The following is a 25,886-nucleotide window of genomic DNA, read 5'->3' on the forward strand; positions in this document are numbered from 1 at the left end:
TACATGTAATGTATCTCCAACAACCCTTTTAAGAAGTGAAGGGATCTAAATCAGTCTGGCATTAGTGATTGAAAGATGCGTTGGGTAAAGTCATGGGTTTATACTGTACTGTTTATCCTTTATTATTCCCCCTTAAACCTGTCTTTTGAGGTATTTCATAGGCAGGCCTTCAACATCTTATTAGTGTCTTAATTCCTCTCATTGAAAATATTCTCAGAACGCATTCTTGCGCACTCCTAGGAGGAGACCTAAATTTAAAGATAACCATCATTTTAGCACCACTAACTCCATCTTGACCGTTAAATACTTGCTTTGTACATATACTGTAACAACAAATGAACTCTTTTAGGAGGTTCTATAGCTCAGAGTCAGCCAAAGATTAGTAATCCACTTTAATTGACTTTAGCCAAAAGCATAGCACTTTCTGTGACATTTTAAGAAGTTAATTCATGGATTTAGATCAAAGGTTGACACCTTTACTGAGCAGAGGTCAAATGATTGGAAGGTGATAGGGAAAAGGTGTGAAGACTTTGCTGAAGATTCTCACCACACCCACACCCTAAATTGACACTCTTGATTAATCTCTATGCAGTGCTAAACATAAAACCATTTTATCCCAATGGTGAAATATCAATGACCTTAAACAAAGTTTTTACTCACCTGTACTGGAACATTTAGAGATGGAGAGTGGTATAACAATCATAATCATAAGCATCATAGTCATCATAACCAATCATCATCAAGACACTTTGTTCTCAAGATTCATCTTATATTGTTGCCCCATGCTTTTCAAAGAGCAGTTGGTCAAGCTTTATAGAGCATCAGCCAAATAAGTTGACCAGATGTCCTGTTTTTTATTTTAATTTTATATCAATATATCAATGGAAAATCGATGGAATGACACAACAGTTCCTTTAGACTTTACTAAATTAAAGTTAAATTGTACTGCAAATTTTATTTATATTTGTTACAATAAGTAATTTTGGCACCTGCGGTCTTCAGAAATTAGATTACTAAATAAAAAACATTGAAGCATTGACACATGAGATTAAAATGCATTGAAACAAAAGTATATAGTTTCCCCGAATGTTTGAACAGAAAATATGCATCATTATCAACTGTTTATTATATACAGCCTTTTAAAGTTTTTTTTTATTAAGGGTGCCAATAATTCTGGGTCCCACTGTATTTAAACAAATACAAAGCCTAGTATTTGTTCAGCACACTACATTTGGAGTCACTGTGATTTCTGTCACCACTCTGTCACAGGTGACATTACTGATGGATGGCTTCTAGGTGGCAGGTAGGTTTCATTTGAATGTTGCAAATAGCAAAATCCCCTACATTCCTATAAAGTATTAGGTGTACCAAGTTAAATAATTAATATATATATATTTTTTTACGTAAGCCTATAATTCTAATTTTAGATCTGCACAGCTGTTGGGCCCTTGAGCAAGGCCCTTAACGAAGAAGGGGGGGGGGGGGATTCTTGACTGAAATATAACCTTCCCATCCAAAAAGGGGAAAAACTTTCCACAAGTCACTTGCCCAGGTGCGCCTATGCTATAGAGCCCTGCATATGATTATTTGCTAACATTGCAAGCCACTCTAATCAGTGAAAGTTAAAGTTGCTGAGAAAATATCCTTTCTGCATCTTTTTAAAGCAAATTTAATCATTTTTCTTTCTTATTTAATCCTCAATTGCCTTTTAATGTCCAATCTCAACTACAATTTCAACTATGTGTGTGGCGTATTCCTTGTTTTGATTGCCACATAAAAGTGTAAAAGTTTGAATTAAATGCAAGATGTAACGTTGCAATGAGCTTGACTATTGCCAAGATTGAATGGGATCGTTGTGTCGGAGACACAATTCAACGGAATACATAATCAGCCACACTTATAATATCTCCGCCCTTTATTAGCACAATCCACCCTTAAATACTACTGCACGCAGGAGAGAAGCAGCTTGCTTATCACACATTCTGCAGTTCCAGCCCTGTGCACGTTTGATACATACAGTGCAAGTTTCTTGGGCAGAATGTGGCAATATGTGTGCCTGAAAATCATCGCAAAAGACAGAAATCTGGCGCTATGTCTAGTGAACACCAGGCACTGCTTATCAGATGGCCAATACCATCCCTATGGTTAAGCATGGTGGTGGCAGCATCATGCTATGGGGGCGTTTCGCAGTGGCAGGGACAGGGAGTCTGGTCACAATTGAGGGAAGGAAGAATGCAGCCAAATGCAGAGAGGTTTTGCTGCAGGGTGCACGCAACCTCAGACTGTGGCGATGTTTCATCTTTCAGCAGGACAATGACTGGAAGCATACAGCCAAGACAAAGCTGGTGTGGCTCCAGGATGAGTCTCTGAATGTCCTTGAGTGGCCCAGCCAAAATCTAGACTTAAACCCCGCTTCCAGTCGAATCTAATGGAGCTTGAGAGGATGTGCCAGGGAGAATGGGATAAACTGCCCAATTTGAACCATTTTAACCAATTAAAAACTTAAATCTACAACACAATAAAGTATGCGAAAGTGAAGGGGTTTGAATACCTTCTGAAGCCACTGTATTGCATTTTGGACTCAAGTCTGGTTCAGTCTCTGGATAATACCAAGCCCCCAGTCAGTCCCTAACTCCCTAATTGACACCCCATTTTTAATTAATCCTCAAATGACAGGACCAGCATCAAGGGAAGCCTGGGTCTTAATCCATGTTATTTCTCGTCACTCGTTTCAGGTACTTCACACCAGGTCATACATTCTCCTTCCAGGTTTCAGGAGACCAATTCAAAGGTCTCTGGGTGTGTAAAGCAAGGACACTCATTCAAATGACAAGCACAGACAGTGCAGGTTACACCCTGTTGTATATAGCACACCATTGTAGTCTGTACCAATACACAGTTTCATAGAATGAGGATGTTTATTTGACAACTTCAATAGCCACAAGTGTTTTGTTGCAAAAGTCCTTTTTACCAACAGTGAATCTCCTGGTGTTAGCTTCCTATCCTGATGCTAAGTGTCAGAAGGGTTTCAGAGGTGAGAGGATGTTCATGTTTATGAAAGGTGCCTATATGGGTGTGAGCCTGCTTATAGGGCCCTGTTCTTCCTGTTCTGCTCAGAATGGAGGCGGGCCATTTCTGCAAAGGTCAAGTGGTACACACAAGACGGAAGTGTGTATTGGGACTTCAATAAGAGGCTGTATGAAACTGTCAAAGTGACCATTTTCCCTTTGCGACCACCCAAGCGACTCAAATATAGTCTTGGTTGCCAGAGTGGATCTCAAAATTCTTCATGGTATAAATTAGCCATGTAACCCATGATCATCTTTTTTTAACTTTAAAATATTTGTCATCTGTTATACAATATTATTTGTTCTTAAAATGCAGTACGGTGCCCATACTCATTCAGTCTGTGAGGCAAAAATATAATTTAATTTACTTACAATCTCTTAAGTAGAACTGCAAGTCTTGGAATGAAATTCATTATTCTATTATTCAATTAAGATCAATACTAATGCATTGCATATGGTTACATATTTGTGAATCATAATCTTAGAGAGTATCACCTTAAAAGGTAGTTGAATAACTGCATAGTCAGAAAATCTGATTTACTTGTATCAGCAGATCATTATTTCATCTGTGTGCGCCAGGGTGGTATGGGGTTTTTAATTTCAACACTTTTAATGTTATCTTCAATGTCCCTTTCCTTTTAATTCACAACATTAACAATACTGCCTCACCTGGATTGCAGAACAAAATAAGCATTCTGTTAGGATCTTGATAGGCCTGTTGGGTGTTTGACCAAAAGGGGGTGCCATTGTCTTTAGGAACAATATCGGCCTGGGTACAACTAGTGGTACGTACAGTACATTGATTTATTTACTCAAGGAAACCCCAACAGGAGATGGAGAGGGAGAGGGACTAGGAGGGAGCAAAACAGCTGCAGTCCAAGAAACAGAACACACCACCTTTGATTGACCTCAAATTGAGCTACATTATATACAAGTATTTTTCATGCATTTTCAAAATGGCCATAAAAAATGGTCATCAAGGACTGAAGTTATGACTGAAAAATACTTTAATTGTATAAATCAAGAAATTAAGTAAATTTACAAAAAAAGTACTTCTAGTATGTACATATATACAAATCACAATACAGTATACACATTTACAATATACTCTGTGAAGCAGGATAACAAACCGTAATTGCTGCAATTCCAAAGGCTTTCAACAAATCGTAAAATATTTAAGGCAATATTTACTTAAAAAAGAAACTATTTTAAGGGCATGAGATTACCATGCCTTTTGTTTTATTCAAACATCTAGCAAAGCTTAAGGTATTCAAGGGAAATTAAGGAATTGAAATCATTCTGGGCTAATTAAATGACAGATTGTATTTAATACTGTTTAGTGATATGATGGAAATGTTTTATAGCTAGTGTATTCTGTACATGTTGTAAATGAAAATACATACAAAAAAAAAATAGACTAGTTATCCAATGCAGCAAAAACAATACATTTCTTCAGTGATATGACGTCAGCAAATTGTAAAATGTGTGCACTCAATATGAACATTGTCCACAGAGTGAAACAAAGGGTGTGGCCTCAACAGTTTGACTGCCTAAGCAAACTGTGAATGGAAAATTAATTGGAGACAAAGAGTTGTCTCTATTTGTAAGATTCAAACGACCGATAATTACAAACTTTGACCAAAGAATTTAGAATTAGGGAAGTTCAAAGCCCACTGACAAAAAACGCTTGACAATATGTAATTCACTGGTACGGCCTTTCAGCTACTGCTCAAATATTTATTATTAAATTATACTACAGCCAGATATATACAGATCTGAGTGAAAGTGAGATTAATGGCATATTTTCCTTTCTTACAGAGTAATAAAATTAAACTAATTATCTTTTAATCGAGGATAAGCTCCTTAACTTTGAAACAATCGGGTCATCTATACTCCTATATTTGACCATGACCAATAAGACCTGAACCGGTTCTGTGCATGCAGATGCAGTAGGCCAACGCACCTTTGAAATACGGCAGGAAACACATAAGCATTGGCACAGTGGTCCAATTTCTGTCCTTTTGGCTTTGTACTCCAGCACATTGCATTTGAAATGAAACAATGAATATGATGTTAAAATGGAGATGATCACCTGTAATTGGAGGGTATACCCATATGTCATCATGCTTATTTTATTTCGTGGATATACACTTGGTGAGCACTTTATTAGGTATTTAATACTTATTTTTAGACTTATCAAGTCTTCTGCTGCTATAGGCTATCCACTTAAGAGATATGACGCATTGTGTGTTCAGAGATGCTCTTCTGCATATCACTGTTGTAATGTGTGGTTATTTGCATTACTGTCAGCTTTGATCAGTCTGGCTCTTCTCCTCTGATCTATCTCATTAACAAGGCGTTTCTGTCCACAGAACTGCTGCTCACTGGATGTTTTTAGTTTTTTGCACCATTCGCCGCAAACTCTAGAGACTGTTGTGCGTTAAAATCCCAAGAGATTAGCAGAGATCAACACTTGATACAGAAATGTATGACACAGATTTGGAAGCGGAGGCTATAGGCCGGGAGACTGATTTCGCCCTCGAACTGTCTCTGGATTAAACGCTGAGTCCAGTTGCTGACCAAGTGATCAAGATTGATAGGGTACTCGACCAGCAGAGGGCAGTGTCATGCGCCTATTTTTGTATAATTAAAGACAAATCATATACAGTAAATCGGAACCCACATACAGGCAAAGACAGTACGCAGCTTTTAGTGTCAAAAAGCCGTCGGAAAATGTTTTAATCAAAGCAATCCAATGGCAGGTCATTTGGGTCAGGATAAAACATTTAAATTGTCTGATTTTATTGGGCATTCCAAAAGCACCTTTGCACCCATTGACTTTAATGGAAGTCCCTTTTGAAATAATTAGCAAGGACCTCATCGGACCATTAGAGCGGAGCACAAAAGGTTATCGCTTTGAGTTAGCCTTAGTAGACTACGCCACCCGATATCCGGAGGCGGTCCCCCTCGACAATATGTCAGCAAAGACTATTGCGGAGGTGCCATTTCATTTTTTTCTCCAGTGTGCGAATCCCAAAAGAGATTCTCAAAGATCAAGACACCTTGTTTATGTCACAGACTGCACAAATTGCTGGGCGTCAGGTCTACTCAAGCCAGTGTTTACCACCCTCAAACCGACGGGCCGGTGGAGTGGTTCAATAAGACCCTGAAGACGATAAAAGGTGGGCCGATGTAATTCCTACCGGGATCACCCAATATGGATGCACATACCCTCAACTTTAAGGTGAGTCTGCACTTTAACCTCTCATGCATTGTTTTATTTAAAATCTAATGTGCTGGAGTACAGAGCAAAAAGAAGAAAACATTTTACCACTGTCCAAATACTTATGGACTGCATATTCACATATCCCTGTTGTAAAATGATGTGGAACATAATTTTGTTGGAGCAAGTATGCTATTTAATATTTAACTAAACTTATCTCTTGAATTGCTCCCAAGGTTCATTACTTATGTTTTTTTTTTGGTTTGATAAATAGATTAAGATAGATGTTAAGATAAAATGTACAACTATACATAATACTGTTATGAATTGGTCAGCACATGCCTTGAGTACAAAATATTTCACTTTAAATATGTGTATGGCATAGTGAGAAAGAATGAACTTTCTTCACTACATGTGAAACCACCTTTGGTAAGACAACCTCAAAAGAGAAATGTGTTCATGAAGAACACCAGCAGGCATCTACCAGCAGACATAACTCCAAAAATAATTATGCCTATTCTCTCATCCAGTTGTAATAGGTTTATGACTGACCTTGACAGATGCTGGGTTTAATTTCTGAGCACTTTTTGTGGCATTTTGCTGAAGATCAAGACAACTTATTTTCTGTTGACATTTTACTCGGCATTGCTGATAGCGGTATTGATTTCGCAGCTAATCTTAAAGTGACTGTAAAACGGCTAAAATATCTATTCAAACTAATGTCAATGTTTATAATAACACACATTTCAAGGCAGACATAAAATCTGTATTGAAAAAAAACTCAACCTCAATAGCCTCAACCTCCAGCAAACTCCACACAGAAAGGTACCAGTCAGGATTCGAACCAAGGATGTTTTAGCTGTGAGGCGAAAGTGTTATCCACAGTATATTAGGTCAGATCCTGTTGATGACATAATGGATCAATAGCTCAGAGTTTTTAGAATTTAATTTAATCCCGGCATAGGAAAAGATGTAAATGTTTAGACTGATATAAGTCATATACGGGGTCGGAGGACCAAACGCGGTCGAGTTGAGTTCTAAAAGTTACGCACAAGACGTGAGATAACCACTGATATTTTCTGGGGGTATCCCTAGAGACAAAGGATGCATCCCAGAGGGGTGTTTTAATAACTCGCCAGTAATTAGCCAACCAAGAAAACAACCTATTAAAGCTGGTCGACAAGTATAATATGAAACCAGCAAGGAAATAATAAACGGTATGTAAACTCCACCTCTCGTCCTACTGATTACAGATCTCCGATGTAGATCCCCAGACCATTGGGGGTGCGCAGGGGTCTCTCTAATACGGATGTTACCTCCGACACTGGCGAATTGAGACTTAGTGCTGTATATCCAATAACAGACAAAGCTAAGAAGGCGGAAATAAACTATGTGGCCAATGAGAGCAAGCGTGCGGAACTCTTGGCCAAGACAGTAGGAAGCTTCCAGCGGTCCAACATTTGTGCATGAAATAAATTCTGAAAGTGAAGATGTGACAGTCTGTCCTCACTACCCTAAGGTGGCAAAGAATTGCCTGGAGTGCTTGGAATAGAAGTGCTTAGCTCCCATAGACTCAGGTAAATGAGAATTGTCAGTCACAGCTCACATGATGCACAAATGAAAAATAAAATAAATATCATGGTATGGGGCAACAAACAAGCCCTGATTCCATGAGAAACGGGACTTAAACAGAAAGATATGCAGCTGACCTTCATAGGCAATCAAACCACACGCGGCAGACAATTGGAGTCAATCGTCAGCACGAGGGTATTGATTACCTGATAACCGTTCCTTGCCAAAGTGAAATGAATTACCAAATAGGCAGAAATGTCACAAGGTAGTGCCTGGAGATTCTTTATAATTCTTTATAGAGTCGAACCGGGAACCATGACAAGTCAATATTGTAATGCAACTGATTTCTCTACTGTTGCTGATGCTTCTTACATTCAATAATAACCACATACAATGTAGTCTGAAACCATTCATTAATTTACCTTTAAAGTCACTTTAAATTAGCTTTAGCATTACATGACAGTTAATTAATCTGTTTTCATTATTAGATGTGGTGGTTTGATAATTGTAAATGTGACATGGAATAGCTTCCATAATCATTTCACCGTAACGTGTAGCCATAGGCTATTATTAAAGAGCAGTTCATACATTAGCGGCACGGATGATGCAGAGGGTAGCACAGCCGCCTCACAGCAAGGAGGTCCTGGGTTCAAATCCCCGTTGGCCGGGGCCTCTCTGTGTGGAGTTTGAATGTTCTTCCCGTATTTGCGTGGGTTTCCTCCGGGTACTCCAGTTTCCTCCCACAGTCCAGACATGCAGGTTAGGCTAATTGGACAGTCTAAATTGCCCGTAGGTATGACTGTGTGAGTGAATGGTGTGTGCGCCCTGCGATGGACTGGCGACCTGTCCAGGGTGTATTCCTGCCTTTCACCCAATGTATGATGGGATAGGCTCCAGCCCCCCTGCGACCCTGTTCAGGATAAGCGGGTTAGGATAATGAATGAATGAATGAGTTCATACACTGACATCATATATTGTTGTGGTGGTTATACTATAGAATTATTTTTTATCTTATGCACTGTGAATACAAAAGGGAAGGGACTTTAAAAAAGATTACAAACCGAATTGCAATCACAATATTGGTACGGAAAATAGCAGATTATTTTCCCAAATTGTTCCGCCCTACTTTACAGGTTTGATAAATTCCAAGTGTGACCCATGTCATTTATTTACAATAAATTATCATATCTGGTCATTTAAGGACACTCGTAATCGTATGAGGCTTTTTGAAGATTAACCTTTTAAAACTTATGAAATGTACTCTAAAAGGTCTAATATTGAGGAAAATTCAAGATCAGTTGACAAAGGAAGAGATAAAAAGGCTGCATTTGGCTGTTTCTGCTCCAAGCTGCCTAAAAAGAGGGAGTTAGGAACCCAAGGAACTAAGAACTATTGTAACCCTTCTCCACAAATAAACCACCTATCTCAGGAAAGTACGGTGAAATACTGCATGAACTTCATTTCAAGACTGAATCTTCAGCTTTGAGTTATTATTAAGGGCTTCATACTATAGCAAGAATTCAATCAACATTTGTTCTTAAAGGAGTAACATCGTGGGTTGTGGTCGGTCACACTTTCCTGGTTTTCATATGTAATTGGCACAAGAGGGGATTGAAGAAACATGATGAAAGTATTAAATATGTCCGTTCTTTAGTTTTAAATTTATCGTTCTATTTTCAACCAGTTGAGAATGTTCTCCCCGTAGTGCATCACACAAGGATAACCACTCCTCTATCCACACAGATTGCGCCGCTAGCCTACAGGCAAGACAATGCAAATATTTGATTAATGTTGAGTTTGCTTAAATTGCCTTCTAAGGTCTATTAGACCATTTCGGGTTATATTAATTTAACTAGCTAGTTCATAAGGTGACGTTATCGATAGCATTAGCAAGCTAGTTTGCTTTCATAAGGACATATAGTTGTGCTTTTATCTTAACTTAGCTAGCTAGCAAAAATGATTATGGGATAAGTCAGTGCCCTTACCTTAGCTACCTTAGTATATAGTTGATATACTAAGCTTGTGAAAAATCATAAAATTCAGATGAGTGCGTATCATGGAGGTAGCTACGGTAACAAACAGCAATGTGTGGAAAGTGGGGGCACAGTTTGTCAATCATAGCTGACAGTTCTTATTACCATGCCCAGACAGTTTGGGTGAACATTTATAGTGGGAAATTTAGGCTTAGAAAAAAAAGTTTGAAATTTTTTTTATATGACTGAATAAAAAAGATTATACACATGTATTTTATTGTTGCCTAAAGACAACTGGCAAGTGGGACATTCAACCACCATGTTACTCCGTTAACTGTGGCCAGTTCTTCACAAGCTCAGTATGTGAATTTCATTTTCTTGATTGCTGAACTCACCAATGATGACATATGATGCGCTAGACTAATTTGCTAGAGGTGGAATAGTGTAGATCTAATTAGATTTGGTGCAATGAAAGCACTTGTATCAATATACGGGCGGATGGCGCAAATGAAACAAGCGGCTCTTCATTGGAATTCCACTATTTGCGTTAGGCAGGTAGCCTGACAACTTTAGATGTAGATACCCGCCACTTCAGTGAAAAAGCGCAAAACTATAGCCTACCTTCATGCAGTTAATACACTGTTAGTGGTTTAGCTAGAAATGTTAGTTTAACTTATCATTAGGTCTAATATGTTAGATTTCTATGAGTCAATAACATAGCTTCAAAATGTTAGTTAGCAAACACAATGATTTTAGAGCAATTGATACCCGCCAGCAGCGCATTATTACGTCAAGTTAATACGCAACCAACATATTCTATTAATGGAAAATCGTTCAGAGGAATCTTAAATTGCTTATAGCGATACACGCATTAATTTGCTACAAAATGTAATGGAAAAGGGGATAGTGTTTGACTAAACAGACCCTGTTCAATCAAAATCTTAAGTAATGCACATATACTGTAGATATATAAATAACCCATATGGCATTATGCTTATTTTATTTTGTGGATATACACTCAGTGAGTACTTTATTAGGTATTTACAAGACTTATTTTTAGACTTCTGCTGTAGCCTATCCACTAAGAGGTTTGATGCTTTGTGTGTTCAGAGATGTCCTTCTGCATAACATGTGTGGTTATTTGCATTACTTTCACCTTCCTGTCAGCTTCGATCAGTCTGGCTCTTCTCCTCTAATCTCTCTCATTATCAATGCGTTTTTGCCCAGAGAACTGCTGCTCACTGGATTTTTTTTGTTTTTCGCACCATTCTCTGCCAATTCTGAGACTGTTGTGCCTGAAAATCACAGGAGATCAGCAGTTTCTGAGATAAACAAACCATCCTGTCCGGCACCAACAATCATTCCACGGTCAAAGTCACTTAGATCACATTTCTTCCCAGCTTAACCTCTTGACCATGTCTGCATGTGTTTATGCATTTAGTTGCTGCCGCGTGATTTGCTGATTCAATATCTGCATGAACAATCTGATGTACAGGTCTACATAATAAATTGCTCACTGAGTGTATATTTTTATTAACCAGGTTTCTTGTGTTAACATGATGTACAATTTAACAGCAATTCGATTTTAGTGGGCTGCCAATCAAAAGCACACATTTCTTTTCGCTCAATAAGCACATTAAAGTGATTGCATTGGTTCGTTACATTGAATCCAGGTCTTTGCTTGCTTTAACAGCTGTTTGTTAAGCTGTGCATTTTAGTTGGTTTGCATTACAAGAGTAGAGTGCAGTATGTTTTACTGCCAAATTGTGGTTCAATTTGGCAGTTGATGTTGATGTTGCTGCCAAATTGTTTGCGCAAAACAGTTTGGTCAAAAGTTTCACCCATTTCAGTTTGTGAAGAAGCCCTTTGTGTTGGATAATAGGAGAGCTCACAATAGCAGAGCCATGGGAAGTGTAAACCGCAGCTGTCATTCTAGGTGAAATGGCACCCTTGTGAAATGTGCTGATCCCAAATCACCATAAAGGAGTTCTGTACAGGGGAATACTGAGAGTAAATATATCTCCCTCCATACTACCAAAGTCTCGTCTTCCATGGGCCAGGAGCCAAGATGAAGCCCACTGTTCAAGAGTGTCCGTTGGGTGGAGCTTCGCCGAGCCGGATGCTCCCAAGGAAGGTGGTGTGGTTTGTCATGCTGATGGAGGTATCCTCATACACCATTCTGATGGAGATCTTCTGGCGGGCTCGCAGAAGGCACACTCCTGCAGTGTAGCAGGTGTTGAACTTGCGCTGACCCGTCTCGATGCTGCGCGTACAACGCAGGAATGGCGTTTTATCCACCATCACCTCATAGCTGGCAATGTCAGTGAAGTTGAGGTAGTAAACCTGGCAGCCAAGCATGGCAGAAGCAAAAAATAAAAAGAAAAACGTGTTTGTAGCTATAACTTTCAGTTATGCATGCACACCCAAGCATACAGTACGTATGTATTTTGACCCAGAGGGAAATACAAAACTAATAATACTTACAAATATAAAGGCATGCTGTACACATTAATTTTAACAATGTAAATAAATTAACTCTGATACTGACCATTTCTTTCAATGAATCAGTTTTGATAAATCACAAGCAAGGATGGACACCATGCATTTTATTTCAATATCAATTACCACTTTCTAAGACCATCCTTTTACATCAAACTTGCATGTGGTACCTATTGCAGATTCAACATCCAGTCATTCTTTCTCCATTCCCACTGCAGTTGCTGTCTGATTCTGTGCAGACAATTCCATGGGGTTTACTGCTATTATTTAAATCATATAAGGTACACTTGCTATGAATGTCCTGAATAATCTTATAACTGTCCACGAGTTCCAAGAAATTTGATGACTCCTTTTGAACCCAATGAATTTGGGCTCCAGGCTTATGGGGCAGCTCTGCAGTGATATGGATTCAGTGGCATGCAGCTGAGATAAGGAGTTAGGCCCAAGACCGTACTCACTTCTACCTGACTATAGATGAAGTAGGTGCCATCGACCAGCACCTCCAGCTCTCCGGAGCGTGAGTGCATCTTGAACACCTTGTGGTGTATGGATATCATTTTCCAGTTTTTGAGGACGCCTTCTGAAAGATCTCAGCGTGAGAAAAGGGCAGACACTCAACATCCGTCACCTGAAGGCAGAGGTCTACAGCCACTCGAATTTGGCTGGGTACACACAGCTCTCCTTATTAAACACTTCAGAAAGTGAACCAACACATTTCAGCCTTGGATACATTTACCTACCAATTTTTACTTTCAGTAACTTTATCTTTATAAACTTATAAAACTGTTTTGACAGTAAAACTGTCTTGAACAGTATTACTAAAATTACAGACAAAATGTCTATGTTTTATAAGTTATTAAGATGAAAACATTTAACTTATATTAAATTTACTTTCATCAGCACAAAACAACTAGGGAATATTAATAGTATTACTGGTATTAGTATAGTAGGATAATTTGTATTACTTGAGAGGACAATAAATGCAGCCGAGTTTCTAAAATTTAACGCTTACCTTCCTTTACTTGTATAGTTGTCTCCTGGCCTTGAAGGTGCACTACAGCAGGCTGAGGAACACAAAAGCATGTAACAATGGTTTATTTCATTATCTGTCACAAATTACTAATCTTATAATACAAGCAAGTTAACCAGAGCTAGTGCACAATACTGTTTGTAAAATGTTATTGTATATTCATGAGAATTCATGAGATTTTTTACTGAATGACCAAAGGCTGATTTACATACTATACTGTACTAGAAATGTACTAAGAATAATCAAAATAGTCAATCAGGAATAGCAAGTAATGCATCAATTTAAACATCTATTGTGCATTCATGAAACATTACAATGGAAATGGTACATGCAAACATACCTGAACATCTCTGAGTCTCACTTTATCCAAGCCTCCTGTTAAGAAATCAAAGAAAGTCTAACCATCAAACCAAAATTTTATGAATCTGTAATTGCCAAGGACCAAAAAGTTATGTTAATGCTTAACATTTTCAGACATATTCGAGTTGCTGAATGCCATGATTTTGAGGACCACCACGGACAGAGCTAACAAATCTAGATTCGACATTTGAATATAGTAAAATAGTATTCAATTATGTGTAAATAATTATGTCGAAATAATCCAGCTTGTTGCCTGTTTTAAAACATTATCTCCTGCTTCAGAATGACCCTGAATTTTACTCATGCATGGCTGCTTAATCTAGCCAATCACAGAAGAGCTCACTCACACTCATACATTTACTTAAACATTCTGGGCCAGTTTCATGTACACAGAAGCTTAGTACTGGACTCAATTTTTATATCCATTCAAAATTAAATTTCATCTTGGACTAGGCTTAATCTGTATCTGAGAAACAAACAAAAATAAGTACCTGCAGGTCCTTGAGGGCCAGGGGGCCCCTGTGGTCCTGGTGGTCCTTGGGGCCCAGGGGGACCAGGTGGCCCAGAGGGTCCCATGGCATTGTTACCTGGGATTCCAGGTATTCCAGGAATTCCAGGTGGCCCTTGTGGTCCTGGAGGCCCCGGGGGGCCCGGTGCACCAGAAGGCCCCTTCTTACCTATAAATTACAAAAAATTGGTATTTTCAAATAAAATATTTTCTCTAATAAACTTAATTATTTTATAGATATGGGACATGCTATTTATAATATTTATTTATATGATTTGATATAAAGATAGTGTATTGGCTTAATCCTTTAAGTATTTGCCATTAAATCCACTACTCACAGGGTTCACGGCAATTTGAGTAAACTGAACTTGCCAGTACCTTCTTTAAATCATCCTTCATTACAGTTTTATAAGCTTACATAAGCACAACATATTCAATCATGAATCCATCCATCCATTATCCTAACCAGCTTATCCTGAACAGGGGTGGGAGCCTATTCCAGCATATATTGGGCAAAAGGCAGGAATACACCCTGGACAGGTTGCCAGTCCATCGCAGGGTACACACACCATTCACTCACACACACACTCATACCTATGGGCAATTTAGACTCTCCAATCAGCCTAACCTGCATGTCTTTGGACTGTGGGAGGAAACTGGAGTACCCGGAGGAAACCCACGTGAACACAGGGAGAACATGCAAACTCCACACAGAGAGGCCCCGGCCGACAGGGATTCAAGCCCACGACCTGCTTGCTGTGAGGCGGCAGTGCTACCCACTGCACCATCCGTGCCACTTCAATCATGAATGCACATGTCAAAAACTAACTATTCACAAGGTGTGTTATTTCCCTAATTGAACAAAGACGTAACCATGACATACCAAGTGACACATTTGACTTTAATCAATGTCTGAAGGAGCATTTGATCTTTATTCAAGTTGAAGGAGTGTAAGAAGACGACTTCACACAGTGTATGAAGTCGAGTGTTACCTTTTCTCTTTTCTTTTCGTTTTCCATTCGACTCTGAAACAAAGAGATTCAGTCAAAATAAAGCCCATCCAAGTCAACAAAGGCTGCCAGTGACAGCTGAATTTATCTGCAAGATTGAATTACACAAAGTAAAAACAAAACTGAGAGGAACAAATGAGACTGCTTGTATGGATCGTTCTTTATACATGTCACAAATCATGTGACCTTGACTCATCTGCTATGCTGGAGGACAACCTGGCCATACAACTGAGTGTATTTTTCTGCCAAAAATATGCCTAGTTTGATCCCTGTGTTTGACCACTAAAATGAAGTGGTTGCTGCCAGTTGGGATGGCTGCTTGTCCTCCAACACGGTCCAGAATCCCGTCGTAAAAGGAAATTGTCACGTGACTAAGAACAATCCAAATATATGTGTGAACTAGAAATCAGTGAGTTCAATTCATTGTCTTGACTACAAGCACTAGTTTCATCATCACAATAAATGGAACCAACCCATGTTTTGTCTGTTGCTCACAAAGACTCCCTTGTGTTAAATCTCCTAGATGGTCAGAGTGACCCATTTCTTTCCATTATTTTATAATGTGTTGCATCTGATCGCATGTCTCAGCTTGGAGAGCATAACATTTGAAATTAAATCTGGCCAGATGAGAACAGACTAGAAACACCAGACAGCTGTTCAAGCACATCTCCATTTTGAATCTGATGTTTTCCTGTAATATGAGTCACTCATGAGGGTGTGTCTTGAGTTGATAGTGAAAAGAAACATCAAATATCAATTTATACACAGTAACATAAAAAGGGAGTTTTTAAACATCACCAGAGGGAGGGTGCAATGCTTCTGGTACTGCTGATAGCTTAGGCAGTGCCAAAGCTGAAATTCAACATTCAAAGCAACATGCTTACCAACATCATCGTCATCATCCTCATTTCCATCAACATTTTTAAGAGTGCTGATTAGAGTAATCAAGCCATGATTTACTGGCACAAACAGCCAGTGTTGCATGGCAGCCAAGCCACTGCATGACAAGACAGTTTCTGTATATAATTGATTTACTAAAATAAAGCAAAAAATGGGTTATAGAAAAGGCATGCTTGAAAGAAAATTGATTGCAGCAAATTGATAGTGTAAAAAATAGATAGTTTCTAAAATTTCTAAAAATTATATACCTAGAAAATACTATTTGAATAACACCAAACATTTTACTCCACTGCCCTTCTTCTACACAGAAAAATCATTGCTATGATGCTTATAGGCACTTGGGTTAAATGAAAAGCAATATTTAATTTCCCTTTTGTGAATATTTCATGCAGAATGAAAACGATATAGTTGGCTGTCACACTGGTGCTCGAAAAAACCACCTCAACTTTTTGACCAAAGCTTATTACGGTAAAAAAGTCACTCATCCCACCATTATTACAGAGCATAGCGGGAAAATAAACAAGTAAACAATGGAAAGGTGAGGCACAATGAACAATCAACAGGGTTTAAATAACTCCCTTTGTAAAACATTGACTATTTCAGATAATTTCAAGTGAAAGCTGGTTGATGCATTTTCTGACAATGTCTTAACCGGAGAGGGCATTATTCCTATCTCATGCATCACCAAATGTCCCTTTCTATATACTGTCCTGCCAAAATCATTTTCTCCAAAAGAAAAATCTTGGTTACAGGCTGACCGGTGAAATGAATGTGACATTGAACGAATTACCTTCCACAACTGTGCTTAATTAAAATCAATCAAAGATCAGAACAACACACTGTTCAGAGGCAAAGATAGTGGGTCACCGAGGTGTATCACTGAATCGCAAAACATAAGGATAGGGACCATGTAGCTTCAGACATATTTACAAATAATGAACATTCAAATGATTAATTAAAACAAATCTTATGTTCAAGAAGACTACAGTGATATACACTCAGTGAGCACTTTATTTGGTATTTATTACTTATTTTTTACTAAGTCTTCTGCTGCTGTAGCCAAGCCACTTAAGAGGTTTGACACATTGGGCCTCATTTATCAAACGTGAGCCGAACAAAATTCCCCCTAAATTAATCCGGAAATCAGGAAATCCTGATTAATTGAAGCTTAAGTGGAGTGTTATATAAATTCCATAAAAAAAGTTTGCTACAAAGAGGGCGTACACTGCTTTGAGAGTCGTTTATATATCTGGCCTCTCTTAACATTAGCTACATGTAAATGTATTGCTTTAGCCTATTAGAACATTTGGGGCATGGCGTAGCCTACTTCGGAAAAAGAGTGCATATTCCAGAACTTCTTTGTTGAGAAAGAAGACAGAAGAAACAACGAACAATAATGGCAAGTTCAAGTTCAAACATCATGGTATAGAAGTGGCATGGCATGAACTTAATTTGTTAATGAGTTTTGTGTTTTGCCTCCCAGGTTGACATGAACTGTTTTTCAGAGTCGGAAGGTGCTAATTTGGTCATTCCAATATGACGTGAGTGCAGCATTAGACTCTCTTTCAATTACATTTATTGCTTTAATAGAAGATTAAAGCATGGCTTACTTCCAGAACATGGTCGGGAGCTTTCCGTCCTCAGCTTCTTGCAGACTGGCACAAGACAGTGATAATCGCAGACAGTAATTTTATAATTTTGCCTCCACTTAAGACAGAGATGACAAAAACAGAAATATCTCTGATGCCAGTGCAGCATTCCAGTCCTATGTGGTGCATATGTAGTTTATGTAGCCTATATAAACAAATAGGCTAATTACCAATGTTTAGATGTTAGTTTTGATGAAAAGAAAGAAGCCTGCACACTGATTTGCTCCTTAAACATCTTTATTGTAGACAACGTTTCGATCTTCATCAGGTTTGGCACATCGCTCTATGTTTCTCCACGAAGACACTCAGCTTAATTTCCTCATCCGTTTTTGAACAGAATAAACAACAAACAATAACGGCAAGTTTATTATAAGATAATATCACGGCAAAAAGATGTTAAGTCCTAAATATTTTTGTGTTCGCAAAGAGAAGTAGCTGTAGCGCACACAGTCATATAATGATTTTAAAAAAAAATCTGATCATGTGTAGGCTACACAGTATTTTTTTCTCTGCCATCTCTTTAAAGCCTGAAATTAATTCCCATGGTCCTAATAAGGCATTTCAGGGGTGTCAATTTATGCTAATTATATAATTTGTGCACACGGTTTTTGTTTGCGATTGGTTGGTATTTATCAGCATACACACGTGGATATTAAAAAAAGCTGTGTCTACTCCTCTTTTATAAATCCGGCGCACATCTTTAGTTTGTTTCCGATCACATACATTTTCATATGGATTTCCGAAAATATTGATGAATGAGGCCCATTGTGTGTTCAGAGATGATCTTGTGCATACCATTATTTTAATGCATGGTGTTACCTTCCTGTCAGCTTCGACAAGTCTGGGGTGCGTTTCCTGATAACAGTGTCTCTTAGCGCTTGACGAAGACCTTACTAAAGTTGTTTACTTTTCTGCGTGTGTTCCCCGAACTATCACTTAGGTGGTTGTGTAAGAGATAGCTTCTATGTGCGACGTTACTAGGCCCATTGACTCACTCTAAGATCGATTATGTGCTCCATGCAGCGACTGTTTGACTCCATTATGAGAGAAAGTCGTGTTATTTATGAATAAAACACTTAAGGAATACTTCAAAAATATTGCATTTATCATGATTGGTGGGAACGTATTAATAGAATTAAAAACTTATAAATGAAATTATCCAACCATATATATAATTTCCGCCAAAATAGTGTCCAACAAAACAAACAAAGAACTATGGTTAAACATCGCTCCAGCCCACAGAGAGAGTGGGAAATCATCAGTTTATAAATATCATTTAAAAAGCAATTAGGCAACATGTTCAATAAAGTGCACTTTTATTCTTTGCATAAAAACAGTTCTATTAATGTGGTATTTTAGTAATATTATTAGCCAAGTACAACTGTAGAATTATTAGTGTAGGCTACATATTGCTTAACAGATTGAGATTTAACTAAGTGCAACAGCTGATTTCAGAGGCTTGCAGTCGTAACAGTGGTGGCCACTAGCGGAGTGAACTGACAACATCGCTAAGGTATAGCTAAGACTGGTCGAGACCAACCTTACGAAAGTACGACATACCGAAGGTATACTTAGCCAACAACGTTTCGAGAAACACGCTGAAACATTCAGGTAGAGCTTAAGGTACAACTTACGAATGACGTAGCGTTAAGAAGGCTTTGGGAAACGCACCCCTGACCTTTCTCCTCTGACCTCTCTCATAAACAATGCGTTTCTGCCCACAGAACCACTGCTCATTGGATGTTTTTAGTTTTTCGCACCATTCTCTGCAAACTCTAGAGTCTGTTGTTTGTGAATATCCCAGGAGATCAGCTGTTTCTGAGATACTCAAATCACCCGGTCTGGCTCCAACAATCATTCCACAGTCAAAGTCTCTTCTTCCCCATTCTGACATTTGGTCAGAAAAACAGCTGAACCACGTCTGGATGCTTTTATGCATTTAGTTGCTGCCACACGATTGGCTGATTAAATGTTTACATTAACATGCTTGTGTACAGGTCCACCTAATAAAGGAGCAGACTGAATTCTGACATCACAGCAGTGCTGAAAACCTGTTTCATTGGTAATGGTCCAAGTTTACCAAGGCATATTTAAAAATGAACATTTTTAGCAGCTTAAGATGTGAGGCCAAACTTGTCTGAATAAATTATGGGATGAACTTGCATGGGATGTTCTTAATGAGAAACGTATCTGGAATCTGGTACTGGTTATAAGGATAGAAAGTAAATGCTGCAGATTTCTTATGATCTTGCTTGGATTACAAAAGGCTTTGTTTGTGTATTCCATGGAAGTGGGGTGGGGCTGGGAGCAATTATCATTTCGGGATTTTTTCTTTATGATTAAGGCACATGTCTCACAATGTGGTGGTTTCTGAAACAGAAGCACTGGCTTTTCCAGTCAGTTCTCTCTGAGGAGATCCTCACATGCTTGATAGTGCCAGTAAAGTCTTTCATGGGGCATGAGCAGAGTGAATGTGAGTGAATGAGATCCAAGAAAATATATATATATATATATATATATATATATATATATATATATATATATATATATATACAGTACTGTGCAAAGGTCTTAGGCATCTGCATAACATTCTGTACAGATAAGATTATTTCAAAAATAATTCAATGAAAGGTCCTAAATAAACATACTATACATTTTACATTACATTTCAGTAATTTGGCAGAATAGTTAAAAACTGAATCAAATCTATATTTTTTATGACCACCCTTAAAACTGCATCACTTCTCTGAGATGTCCTGCAGTTCTATAAGACAATCAGCAGGGAGGTTGTTCCAAGCATGTTGGAGAACTTGCCACAGTTCTTCTGCAGACTTTGGTGGCTCCTTGCTTCTGATCTCTTTCAGAGACAGCCTTGATCAAGTTTTTATGTAAAAAGTAGTCAATTGCTTACAGTAATATCTTACTTTTTTAAATTAAGTAAAAAGTATAAAAAATAAACATAAATATACACTAGACATATAAATATACTCGACTGAGAGTAACCTATTTGTCATTACTACCCATGTGCTCATATATACAGAAAACAGATACAACATGCACATTCCCAAAATGCTTCAGTCACAGCAAGCATGACTGAAAAGAGTTGACTATGGTAAGTTATAAATGTCAAATAAAATATCAATAAGGACATTAGACCAGAAAGCCACTTCACATCTTTGTTAAATTCTTGTAGCTTTTGATGTTTGCTCGATAGATGCCTGAGCTTTTACTAATGACCAATGTTTTTTGTCTGCATTCTTTCTCATGTAATCATTTTCCCCTGAAAACACTGAAGATCAAACAAACAACAATCTGCCCAACATTCTAGCTTAAATGAACATTTTTCCAGATGACTTTCATTCAAATCAAACTCAATGCATTCTTAGATGTGTAAAGTAAACAGGCATATAGCTATCCGTGCATCAAAACATTAAATGACTCTTGAAACTGATATGTAAGGAGGAAGCATGTTCCTGACGGAATGTTTTCACTTGGTATAAAGGAAATGGCTACGAAAAGCTGATTGAAGTTTCACATTTTTAGTCCATGTACAATGGGCCCAATATACAATATATACAATGTATATGTACTCAGTGACCACTTTATTTTTTCTAGTACTGGTTAGGACCTCCCTGAGTATTGTTGCTGACCATGTGCATTCTTTTATGGCCATGGTTTACCCATCTTCTGATCGCTACTACTACCAGCAGGACAATGTCACAAAACATAATACGGAAGATAACACATGTGCTTATCACCAGTTAAAGGTGTGTTGAAGTTTAAAAGTGAGCAGGCTTTTTTTTATTAGCACCTTGTATCAGGATTTGTGCATGATTATTTATACACTCCATACAAATCATCTCAAGCTGGTTCCATGATCATGACAATGAGTTCAACATACTCCAATGGCCTCCACAGAACCAGATCTCAAGCCAAAAGTGCATCTCTGGGATCTCCAACAGAACCACATCTCAATCCAACAGTGCACCTTTGAGATCTCCAACAGGACAAGATCTCAAACCAATTGTGCACCTTTGGGATCTCCAACAGGACCAGATCTCAATCCAACAGTGCACCTTTGAGATCTCCAACAGGACCAGATCTCAATCCAATTGTGCACCTTTGAGATGTCCAACAGGACCAGATCTCAATCTAACAGTGCACCTTTGAGATCTCCAACAGGACCAGATCTCAATCCAACAGTGCACCTTTGAGATCTCCAACAGGACCAGATCTCAATCCAATTGTGCACCTTTGTGATCTCCAAAAGGATCACATCTCAATTCAACAGTGCACCTTTGAGATCTCCAACAGGACCAGATCTCAATCCAATTGTGCACCTTTGAGATCTCCAAAAGGATCACATCTCAATCCAATTGTGCACCTTTGAGATCTCCAAAAGGATCACATCTCAATCCAACAGTGCACCTCTGAGATCTCCAACAGGACCAGATCTCAATCTAATTGTGCACCTTTGGGATCTCCAACAGGACTAGATCTCAATCCAACAGTGCACCTTTGAGATCTCCAACAGGACCAGATCTCAATCCAATTGTGCACCTTTGAGATCTCCAACAGGACCAGATCTCAATCCAACAGTGCACCTTTGAGATCTCCAACAGGACCAGATCTCAATCCAACAGTGCACCTTTGAGATCTCCAACAGGACCAGATCTCAATCCAATTGTGCACCTTTGAGATCTCCAAAAGGCCCACATCTCAATCAATTGTGCACCTTTGAGATCTCCAAAAGGATCAGAACTCAATCCAATAGTGAAGCTTTGGGATGTTATTTGGAATGTGATTTGCAGCATGAATGTGTAGCCAACAAATCTGCAGCAAAAGCCTCATGCTATCATGTTAACATGGACCAGAATCTCTCAGGAAGGTTTCCAGCACCTTGTCGAATCCATGTCACAAAGTATTCAGGCTGTTCAGAGGCCAAAGCGAGGTCCTAACCTAACTTGTACCTAATAAACTGATCACTGAGTGTATATAGTGCATTTCAGAATATTTGTAGAATATTTCAAAATATTCCATTAACATTAGACAAAAAGCAGATAATCAGAAGTACTAAAACTAATCACTGACTCACAGGTATGTAGGCCCATGCGGAATAACCACATGCTTGCCATGATATTGCATTACCTGGCTGCTTGTCAGGAAACTATTTTTCTCGATTTGTCTAATAATGATTTCAGTGTGATGTAGCAAGGCTTCAAACAAGAAAAACACAAGCAACCAAATGTGAATCAAAGGTGCACAAATGAATGAAATTTCTATCCAGATTCACTAGTGAATGAAATGTGTATCCATCTAATTAATCTTAATTTATTGCTGAAAGATATAGCAGACTGATTGCAGAATGTTATCTATACAATGTTGTTGTAATTATTTAGTGGAAAAATAAGACAAGTTTTATAAATGTTACAGTTGTTTTTCTCCTTTACATCAAAGGTTTTCCTATGCATATCATATGGCACATCTAACAAAGCCACTAAATCAAAATATATGCATCTGACAAGCACTGCTTTTCTTCTTGCCTTTGGTTCTCACAAAGTCGTCCTGTAAGACATCTGATTGAGCACCTCATTAAGGGCTTGATAACCATTTTAGCGATGTACAAAAGCATAAAACAGCAAACATTCAACACAAAAATTTTGGAAGTAAAGCACACTTAGATTTTAGGCATTTGGCAGACACTTATTCAGAATTACTAACAGCTTACATTTATGGTATATACAATTAATTTATATGTCTAGGCACAAAGGACTTATTATTGGCACTCCTGACTGGCAATGCACAAAATACTTCAGAAATCCTTCCAAATGTAACCTTGTTGGGCATTACAGGGAAAGACTCCATGCTGTTACCTTTGCTAGAAGTGGATGCAGTCAGGGGGGCAGTAATTAAATTGTTTGGTGAAATCTATTTTTATTAATTTCATGTTTGATTTTGCTTTTGTGAATCCAGTATATCTTCCTGAATAGTTACATGTTTTACTGCCTCGGAAACTGACTTCTGTCATTTGGACATTTGGTTCTATTACATTTATCTGGGCATGACTAGCAAAAGCATGCATCCGAGAAAACTACTACTTACAGACTCACTGTATCGTAACCAATTTTAATAAAAAAAACATGCCCTCAATAGGCAAATAGCACTGAACAAATTTGTCGGTGTCTATGTTTATGTCTATGTCTTCTTCAGTGCTTTCATGTTACAATGTTAAAACCAGCCTGGATTCACATTTGTACTTAACGTCAACTTACAGATTTAGACATTTGTGAGGGAATAATAAATAAATAAAACGTTTAATTGTGAGTTACAGTTGAGGGTAGATGTAGACTGTATCCAGACCACAAAACCATCAGAAACTTGGTAGTGTGGCACCTAGAACTGCTCTGGAGATTTAATGGGTGAGAAATGGGCAGTAAATACTTTGAAATGTGGTATAAGGAAAAGTAAAGCGATTAACTGCCAGAGAACAAAAGAGATATGGCAGAATATGTCTGAAATTGGTTTGAAGTTTGATGTATGCATGACATCAATAATACATGGGCTTTTTAAAGAGAACTGGGCAGCATTTCCCGAAGCCTTCTTAACGCTAAGTCGTTCGTAAGTTATACCTTAAGCTCTACCTTAACGTTTCAGCATGTTTCCCAAAACGTTCTAAGATAAGTATACCTTCTGTACGTTGTACTTTCGTAAGGTTGGTCTGGACCACTCTTATCTTTGTAACATGTCATGTGCCTGAATATACATAATAAAGCACTTTTAAAAAGCAAAGTAAAGCAAAACAGAATGGTGCTAAGACTGTCCTCTGTGTGGAACTGGGTCTGAATGGTTTCACACCCAAGAGATCTTGAAGGAATCACCGCATTTAATCTGCAAACAGACTGTTACATTTTTTTTTTTTATGGATAATGAATGGAAGAAATCAGCATCAAAGAGGGCCTTAACATTGAAAGCACATTTTCGCAACACACAGTACAAAAACACATCTGTTGGAAAAAGGCTTGGAAGGCATAATGTATATTTATCAACGGCAAAGTGCATCAACATGAAAGAGAATTTTGATTTTGCCAAATCCTCCAAATACTTCTCTGACTGATTATGTAGAGGTCTCTTAAGTCCTATCCAAGAGCAGTCCCAGCCATTTAGAATACAGCACTGAGTCCTGAGCAGCGAAACCCATTGCACTGTATCATACTTATGTTACAGATTAATAACATCTAAGTCAGAAAGCAGATCAGGGTTATCCAACTACAGTCCTTGAGGACTGAAGTATCTTTTTTGGTTTCATTGCATTCAGTATCCAATTTAGGTGTTGGAAACAAGGTGTGCAGACTCTAACCATCCATCCATCCATCCATCCATCAATTATCTGAACCCGCTTATCCTGAACAGGGTCGCAGGGGGCTGGAGCCTATCCCAGCATACATTGGGTGAAAGGCAGGAATACACCCTGGACAGGTCGCCAGTCCATCACAGGGCACACACACCATTCACTCACACACTCATACCTATGGGCAATTTAGACTCTCCAATCAGCCTAACCTGCATGTCTTTGGACTGTGGGAGGAAACCGGAGTACCCGGAGGAAACCCACGCAGACACGGGGAGAACATGCGAACTCCACACAGAGAGGCCCCGGCCGACGGGGATTCGAACCCAGGACCTCCTTGCTGTGAGGCAGCAGTGCTACCCACTGCATCATCCGTGCCGCCCCGACTCTAACCATCAATAACTTAAATACAAGCTGATGTAAGTTTGAGCAGTACTTGCTTCCACAATATGAGGAGGGGGAAACAGAGCCATAGTCTGTACAAAATGAAATATCAAACTGCTTTGAAGTGTTTACTTTCCTCATCTTACTTCATTTTATTCATGAAACAATAATGAACAGATCTATAATAAACATTTCTTCAAATGTGCTGTCAAACAGTATTCAAATTATTATATATTCGGAAATAGTACAAGATTCCAAAGACTAATTTAACTCATTAAATACTGACTAGCAGGTTGTTTGCTCTTGATGCAAGACATAGCTACACACAACTGTGGAACTCCAGCTATTTATTTTAGGAAACG

The 25,886-nt window shown here is 38.4% G+C and overlaps 1 protein-coding gene across 1 annotated transcript in view; it reads right to left on the reverse strand.

Moving 5' to 3' along the window:
• Positions 1–11,514: 11,514 nt before the first annotated feature.
• Positions 11,515–25,886, reverse strand: part of eda (ectodysplasin A) — a 48,460-nt gene continuing 34,088 nt past the window's right edge. Inside the window, exons 3-8 of the mRNA XM_061250437.1 lie at positions 15,226–15,258; positions 14,217–14,402; positions 13,706–13,740; positions 13,348–13,399; positions 12,794–12,924; positions 11,515–12,179 (exon numbers count right to left, since the gene is read on the reverse strand). Of these exons, the coding sequence (XP_061106421.1) occupies positions 11,919–12,179; positions 12,794–12,924; positions 13,348–13,399; positions 13,706–13,740; positions 14,217–14,402; positions 15,226–15,258 (698 nt within the window). The 3' untranslated portion in view covers positions 11,515–11,918. The remainder of the gene's footprint in view (positions 12,180–12,793; positions 12,925–13,347; positions 13,400–13,705; positions 13,741–14,216; positions 14,403–15,225; positions 15,259–25,886) is intronic.

This window comes from Conger conger, chromosome 7, assembly GCF_963514075.1.
Source record: "Conger conger chromosome 7, fConCon1.1, whole genome shotgun sequence".
Classification (NCBI taxonomy): Eukaryota; Metazoa; Chordata; class Actinopteri; order Anguilliformes; family Congridae; genus Conger; species Conger conger.